Source organism: Oncorhynchus mykiss, chromosome 31 (assembly GCF_013265735.2).
Source record: "Oncorhynchus mykiss isolate Arlee chromosome 31, USDA_OmykA_1.1, whole genome shotgun sequence".
Lineage (NCBI taxonomy): Eukaryota > Metazoa > Chordata > Actinopteri > Salmoniformes > Salmonidae > Oncorhynchus > Oncorhynchus mykiss.
In genome coordinates, this window is record NC_050571.1 from 23,673,125 (window position 1) to 23,682,002 (window position 8,878).

An 8,878-nucleotide genomic window follows, 5' to 3' on the forward strand; every position below is an offset into this window, starting at 1 on the left:
TCTATTGTGTCATTGACTGTACACTTCTTTACTCCATGTGTAACTCTGTGTGGTTGTTTGTGTTGCACTGCTTTGCTTTATCTTGGCCAGGTCGCAGTTGTAAATGAGAACTTGTTCTCCACTAGTCTACCTGGTTAAATAAAGGTGAAGAAAAATGCAAAAACAAAACATCTTGCAGTCTCTCTCCTCCCTCCCCTGCTCTCTCACACACACTCTTTCTCTCTAACACAAAAAAAGATGTGTCACTCTCAGGCAATGGGGCATTCCTATCTCCAGTATCTATTGACTCCTGCCAGACAACCAGAGCTAAGGCATGACCTCAGGGGTTTTCAGTTTCAATCTGACCAAGATCAAAATTAACCAGTGTGTTTAGGTTCCCCATTTTCAGATTTAGTTGCTTGTTGCTTTTGGATGAAATCTTACACTCACAAAATATAAAGTTGATTAATTTCTCTGAAGCCAAGATCTATTTGTAATTGTAATAGTATGGTTCAAAATGTGTAGACTATTGAGAGGGTTAAGGGGTTTGCTGTGAGTGGAGTGCAATTTAGGACTGTAGTTTCCTTAAATGTTTGTTACAAATACTTTGGTTGCGTCGCCCAGCTTAGATATCGTAGTCATCAACCAATGGTTGCATGCCACGTCCCCGACGGTGCCATCGGGCACCAGGTTGCTATAACATACCGTATGATGTAGTTAGGTGATGCGGAAAAAACTAATCCAGGTGTTATAAGATCTGATATGACTCAGCAACTGTCTCACACCCGGTATCAGGACAGGACAGGCAGCATTCCATTCCATGTACTGACACCTGTAGGTCAGGTGATACAAAAAGGAAGATGTGGATCACTAACATAAACATTGATTGGTCAAAATGAGAATGACATTATAAATGGGCCAATGGGGAAAAGTAGGTGGAAGGTGGGTATACTCTAGCCTGACAGTGAACCGAATGACACAAACATGAACGAGATGCCAAGTGAAGACACAAGCGTAACATTTTTGTTTGAATCCCTGAGATGACAAGGTACAAATCTGTCGTTTTGCAGATGAACAGATAGTTAACCCAGAATTTGTTCTGAACTGACTTGCCTAGTTAAATAAAGATAAAGATAAAATAAAGATAAAATAAAGATAAAAATAAATAAACAGAAAACCAGAAAAAAATGACAATATAGGTCGACACTACTTATTTTCTAAAATTTAAATTGTTTTGTGTCATAACCGGATTATAGCTCCCATCCAAACGTTGTGATGAATATATTTGCATGTCATAGTCATCAGTCAACTCCATGACACTCAAAAGTTACTTCAACCAGTGAATGCTAGCGATGGCTAGTTATGCTATATTTGCTACCAGTCTGTCTTAATGAGTGTTAGCATGCTAATAGCATAAGGTACGCAGTAGGTTGATAAAGATGAGCCAAATATGTTGTATGAGACATTTCAAAGAACATTCCCAACTAATGAGAAAACTGCATTTTCTTTTAAGAGAATGAATGTGATTGAACAGGGCAAACTTGGGCAGATTTTTACTGCTGTATTCCATTGACCACAGAAACCTCATGCTGGATGTGCTACAGCATCTGATATCATAAAGATTGTCGTTATGACCAATCCTATTGTATTCCTTGTATTTCTGAAAAATGTTTTACTAGATCAAATGTGTGTATGGTGGCACCTGCTACAGCTTGAGTAATGACAGCACTGGTGTTATCTTGAAAGTGGAAAAGATCTCTGAGTGACACAGCAGTTTAAAGGTACTACCGCCATCTTAGTAGCACTTTACATTACAGCACGGCATAAAGTGGTGGTGACATGGTTACTCACCATCAAAATAATGCTATTGTGAATTACAAAACATTGTTACTATACTATTACCATGTTATTACTGTAATGTCAAGTGCTACCAAGATGGCTGTAAAGCAACACATGTAAAGTGCTACCAAGATGGCGGTAAAGCAACACATGTAAAGTGCTACCAAGATGGCTGTAAAGCAACACATGTAAAGTGCTACCAAGATGGCTGTAAAGCAACACATGTAAAGTGCTACCAAGATGGATGTAAAGCAACACATGTAAAGTGCTACCAAGATGGCTGTAAAGCAACACATGTAAAGTGCTACCAAGATGGCTGTAAAGCAACACATGTAAAGTGCTACCAAGATGGCTGTAAAGCAACACATGTAAAGTGCTACCAAGATGGCTGTAAAGCAACACATGTAAAGTGCTACAGATAATGCATTTTAAACTATTACCACTCAGTACACAGTTATTTTTTATGACAGTATAAATTAACGACTTGTTACATTTATAACTGTTCTTTACGAAGGAAAAAATAGAAACCTGCTCAACCAGAAGGAGGGGGGCTACTCAGTGTTTGTGAGTTCCATTTGTAATAATGATGGATTTGTTTCTCCTTCATGTTTCTCTACAGTAAGAAGAGGCCCCTGTCTAAGGGGAGTGATGTGAACTCTCCCAGCAACACAGACAGTTCTTCTGATAGATGCCCTCCTGAGGAGGATGTGGCTGCTAAATCAACCAGATCCCAGAGTGAGGAGAATGAGAACCACCAATGGTATGACCCATTTGTGCCCTCCCACATTGGGAACAGACAATATTGGCAGTCTTGGCAGATGTGAATTCAGTTGATTAATTCTGTAAGCAGGAAGTCAACCCACTGGGTGTGTTGATGTCATGTTGCTGAATCTACCTGGTTGTAACTCAAGTCTTCATTTACCTTGGCAAATCTGACCATAATTCTATCCTTCTGATTCCTGCTTACAAGCTCAAATCAAAGCAGGAAGCACCAGTGACTCGGGTCAATAAAAAAGTGGTCAGATGAAGCAGATGCTAAACTACAGGACTGTTTTGCTAGCACAGACTGGAATATGTTCCGGGATTCTTCCGATGGCATTGAGGAGTACACCACATCAGTCACTGACTTTATCAATAAGAGCATCGAAGACGTCGTCCCCACAGTGACTGTATGTACATAACCCAACCAAAAGCCGATGTATGACGTTTAAACAGGTCCAAATTCACAAGGCCGCAGGGCCAGACAGATTACCAGAACGTGTACCGCGAGCATGTGCTGACAAACTGGCAAGTGTCTTCACTGACATTTTCAACCTCTTCCTGTCCGGGTCTGTAACACCAACATGTTTCAAGCAGAACACAATAGTCCCTGTACCCAAGAACACTAAGGTAACCTGCCTAAAAGACTACCGACCCATAGCACTCATGTCTGCAGCCATGAAGTGCTTTGAAAGGCTGGTCACTGCTCACATCAACACAATCATCCCAGAAACCCTAGACCCACTCCGATTTGCATACCGCCCCAACAGATCCACAGATGATGCCATCTCAATCGCACTCCACACTGTCCTTTCCCACCTGCCCTCAAAGCTCATCACTAAGCTAAGGAACCTTGGACTAAACACCTCCCTCTGCAACTGGATCCTAGACTTCCTGACGGGCTGCCCCCAGGTGGTAAGGGTAGGTAACAACACATCTGCCATCTGATTGTCAACATGGGGGCCCTTAAGAGGTGCGTACTCAGTCCCCTCCTGTACTCCCTGTTCACTCAAGACTGCACGGCCATGCACGACTCCAACACCATCATTAAGTTTGCTGATGACACAACAGCCTGATCACCAACAACAATGAGACAGCCTATAGGGAGGAGGTCAGAGACCTGACGTGTGGTTAAAGGACAACAACCTCTCCCTCAACATGATCAAGACAAAGGAGATGATTGTGGACTACAGGAAAAGGAGGACCGAGCATGCCCCCATTCTCATCGACGAGGCTGTAGTGGAGCAGGTTGAGAGCTTCAAGTTCCTTGGTGTCCACATCACCAACAAACAAACATGGTCCAAGCACACCAAGACAAGAGGGCAAGACAAAACCTATTCCCCCTAAGAAGACTGATAAGTTTTGGCATGGGTCCTCAGATCCTCAAAAGGTTTTACAGCTGCACCATCCTGACGGGTTGCATCACTGCCTGGTATGGCAACTGCTCGGCCTCTGACCGCAAGACACTACAGAGGGTAGTGAATACAGCCCAGTACATCACCAGGGCGAAGCTTCCTGCCATCCAAGACCTCTATACCAGGCGGTGTCAGAGGAAGGCCCTAAAAATTGTCAAAGACTCCAGCCACCCTAGTCATAGACTGTTCTCTCTGCTACAGCATGGTAAGCGGTACCGGAGCACCAAGTCTAGGTCCAAGAGGCTCCTAAATAGCTTCTACCTCCAAGCCATAAGAACAGCTAATCAAATGGCTACCCAGACTATTTGCATTGCCCCCCCCCCCCCCGAACACTGCTGCTACTCTCTATTATTATCTATGCAAAGTCACTTTAATATCTCTACCTACATGTACAATTTAAGAAACCCCGTTTTAAAAACCAAATATTTACAAATTGTATTTGAAAACATTTTTAAGTATTTCAAACTTAATAAATAGTTTTCAACAACTAATAGTTTGTGACATTGATGGTGAATAACATCATTATATTTCTCTGCAGTAAGAAGAGGCACCTATCACTGTCTGAGGGAGGGGATCCTGATGATGTGAACCCTTCCACCAACACAAACATTTTATCGAACGGAGGGCCTCCTGAGGAGGATATGGATGCCAATTCAACCAGTAAGGGGATTGAGATCCCGCAGAGGTATGACCTACCTTTTCACAACATGCTTATTGGCATCAGGAGACAGAAAGCAATATATTTTGAAATCTTGAAGCTGACATGCAACATTTGACACTGTACCAAAAGTGGACTAATATTAAACATACTAATTGTGGAGGACATGGTCGTTCTATTGTTATACATTTGACGTGTAAATCCGGAGTCCATAGTTATTTTCTGAATCTTTACTAGAAGATTTTACTATCTTTAGCTCTCTTTGACCCCTCACGAACAGGTTACAAATTGCAAAACTAATTTTGCTATTTTCATTCCCCTTACAGAGGAAGCCCCAGTCCTGCAAACATCAACTTTCCAGACCAGTCAATGGACCTCCCAAATCAAGTTGAAAACAAATTACGTGATACATTTTACCTTCTACAAACAAAAGATTGCATTTATCTTAAAATTACATGGGCATTCTTAACTGGTGATGTGTTTGTTGCAATTCCGGAACCTAACAATATAGAGAATATGGAAAACAAACCTCCAATAATTAGTCATACCAAAGAGTTACTTCTTGAGGAAACAAAAATAATGTTGGAAAACGAAGAGCAATTGCAAAATACAACATTTTCTATATATTCGCTCAACTCTCCTTTGCAAATGATAGGTCATAAAATAACAGATTTAGCAGAACTGAACAAGTATGGCATAACAACGATTTTTACGGACTGTCGGACGGAAAACCAAAACATCCCAAATCATTTTGAAAACATTTCTGAATTTCTTGATAAGTTCTACTCATTGCAAACAAAGGGTTGCAAGCAAAAGTTTGATACGCAACATGCATGGGCATTTATAGAGTCACCTTGTGGTGGAGAACCGGTTTTTGTTGGCTTTTTTAAATTAGACGATTGCAAGACGATGGGTAAGGGGAAACATTTAAATATTCATACCGAAAAGTTACTTCTTGAGGAAGTAAAACAAATATTGAAAAACAATGAGAAATTGCGAAATACTAAATTGTTTATCTATACGCTCAATTCTCCTTGTTTGCAAAATTCCGGTCATGATTCATGCATGGATTTACTGATTAAGGATTCAGCAGAACTGTACAAATCTTATGGTATAAAAACTATTGTTGGATACAGCAAATGGTACGGTTTGACTGGAAAGTTGACAACCTTTGTAGATCCATATATCAGCTCATTCAATCACTTTAATTTGATAATCAGTAGTCCTTCTTATGAAAACTATTGTGACAAATTTGCCATTTTTAACACTGAGTATAACAATAAGAAAAGCCATGACTCTAAATCAAATTTTAAAGACAGAGAACTTACCGAGCAACTTTATATGTCGAGTAAACAATTTCTGCCCAACAACATTTCAGAAGTAGCTTTCAGATTGCAAACTGATAAAGCCATCCATAGGCATGTTACAAAGACATTTAAGTCAATTAGCAATTACCATAAAAAAGATTTGAAAACCGATAAGAAAAGTCTTGACCTACATTTTTCCATACCCCATTTTGGAACTCTTAATCAATTCCAAAAAGTTGGAGAGTATCTAGCTGAAAAATTTGACTTGGTAAAATACATTGGTAATAACTTAGATCGATCTAAAGTAATATTCATAAAATGGTGGACTAAAACAATTGAGGACGAATATACTACTTTTCTTCGAGAAAACATGAATAGATGTCTTAGTGAATATGAACACAGAAGCACAGTCCTCGGTCACATCAAGATTAACACTGCAGAATATTTACAGTTTTGTCACTTACCACTAAGCCCTTTCCACAAACTATTTAATTAATACATGCATCTTATTCATTTGAGGTTGTGAGCTAAAGATAATTTAATATATATATTTGAATAAATCAAATTGTCACGACTTCCTCCGAAGTCGGTCCCTCTCCTTGTTTGGGCGACGTTCGGCAGTCGACGTCACCAGTCTTCTAGCCATCGCCGATCCACCTTTCATTTTCCATTTGTTTTGTCTTGTCTTCTGTTACGGATACAGGTATCCTGAGTGTGTATCCTGTGTGTGTATTTATTTTCACTCCTTCTGGTGGCAATCATCATTCCCCAATCAGTCATCAATCAGAAGACACACCTCCTCCTGTTTCCATTACCCAATCACATCCCCTTTCCCTTGGTTTAAAACCCATTCAGTTGTTTTCTCTGGAGCTCAATCTCTCTGTCATGCTTTCTCTTGCTATCTCTCTCTCTCTCTCTCTTTGAGCTCTCTTTGGTTTTTGCAACTACATGTCACTTTGTCTGTTATCCTGTGAGTATTGTTTTGTTATGGTGTTTGACTGTTTGTTTGATGGTGGGAAAAGGAGGTACCAAGCCAAGTCGCTCATGGGCATACATTACCTGTAGGAATACTTTGTCTAAGAACACTAGTTAGAACTGGGCGGACCACCCGCTGTATTTTTTGGTTAGTCAGTTAGCTGTATTGAAGTAGGCTAGTCTAGCTTAGGGGTGTTTTTGGATATTTGTTTCTTTCCTTGGGTCCAGCTCAGCCCCTTTTCCCACCCCCCTTTACTGTGTGTTTCAAAATAAACCATGAGTGTTTGACGGTAATTTAGTTGTCTGTGGTTTTTCATTCTCACTGTTACTTTTTCACTACTATACTTTGCATGAGTTATGTTACGGGTCTCGTTACCATCCCCCCTAGACTGCCGGGTCAAAGGGATTCGTAACATCTTCCCACACACCTGGTTTCAATTCCATCAATTATATGTGTATTTAACCCTCTGTTCCCCACATGTCCTTGTCTGGTATTGTTTATTGTAAGTGCACGTTATGTCTGGGGTTTTTGTTTTTGTTCACGGTGATTTTATTCATTAAACTGCGCTGTTGGAACACAGTCTTTGCTCTCCTGCGCCTGATTTCTCTACCGCTAGTACGCACGCCTTGCACTAATTATATTGGTCACATACACATGGTAATGCGAGTGTAGCGAAATGCTTGTGCTTCTAGTTCCGATTATGCAGTAAATCTACCAGATTCCCAATAACTACCTTATACACACAAATGTAAAGGGATGAATATAATACACTATATACATATGATATGAGTAATGTAGGATATGTAAACATTATTAAAGTGACTAGTTGTCACACCCTGACCATAGTTTGCTTTGTATGTTTTGTTTGGTCAGGGTGTGATCTGAGTGGGCATTCTATGTTGTGTGTCTAGTTTGTCTATTTCTATGTTTGGCCTGATATGGTTCTCAATCAGAGACAGGTGTTAGTCATTGTCTCTGATTGGGAACCATATTTAGGTAGCCTGTTTTGTGTTGGATTTTGTGGGTGGTTGTTTCCTGTCTGTGTTTGCTGCACCAGATAGGGCTGTTTCGTTTTTTTCCACGTTTATTGTTTTATGTTCATGTTTAGTTTTCTTATTAAAAAACTTCAACAATGCTGCGTTTTGGTCCGCCTCTCCTTCGCAGGAAGAAAGCCGTTACACTAGTGACACATTTAATGTTTTTTTCACCCCAATTTCGTGGTATCCAATTGGTAGTAGTTAGTATTGTCTCATCACTGCAACTCCAGTATGGACTCGGGAGAGGCGAAGGTCGAGAGCCATGCGTCCTCCGAAACACAATCCAACCAAGCTGCACTGCTTCTTGACACACTGCCCATCCAACCCGGAAGCCAGCAGCACCAATGTGTATAGCAACAACCTACAGTAGCAGTGTGGTGGCAACAACCTACATCAGCCTACAGTAGCAGTGTGGTGGCAACAACCTACATCAGCCTACAGTAGCAGTGTGGTAACAACCTACATCAGTCTACAGTAGCAGTGTGATGGTAACAACCTACATCAGCCTACAGTAGCAGTGTGGTAACAACCTACATCAGTCTACAGTAGCAGTGTGATGGTAACAACCTACATCAGCCTACAGTAGCAGTGTGATGGTAACAATCTACATCAGCCTACAGTAGCAGTGTGATGGTGACAACCTACATCAGTCTACAGTAGAAATGTGGTGTATCAACCAACATTGGCCTACAGTAGCAGTGTGATGGTAACAATCTACATCAGCCTACAGTATCAGTGTGATGGTAACAACCTACATCAGCCTGCAGTATCAGTGTGAAGGTAACAACCTACATCAGCCTACAGTAACAGTGTGATGGTAACAATCTACATCAGCCTACAGTATCAGTGTGGTGTAACAAACTACATCAGCCTACAGTAGCAGTGTGGTAACAACCTACATCAGTCTA

The 8,878-nt window shown here is 40.8% G+C and overlaps 1 protein-coding gene across 1 annotated transcript; it reads left to right on the top strand.

Moving 5' to 3' along the window:
- Window positions 1-1,950: 1,950 nt before the first annotated feature.
- LOC110504798 lies at window positions 1,951-7,510 on the top strand. The gene is made up of 4 exons (XM_036970070.1): window positions 1,951-1,970; window positions 2,438-2,578; window positions 4,531-4,677; window positions 4,977-7,510. Exons 1-4 carry the CDS (start codon window positions 1,951-1,953, stop codon window positions 6,451-6,453), a joined length of 1,785 nt encoding a protein of 594 aa, XP_036825965.1. The 3' UTR covers window positions 6,454-7,510.
- Window positions 7,511-8,878: the final 1,368 nt, after the last annotated feature.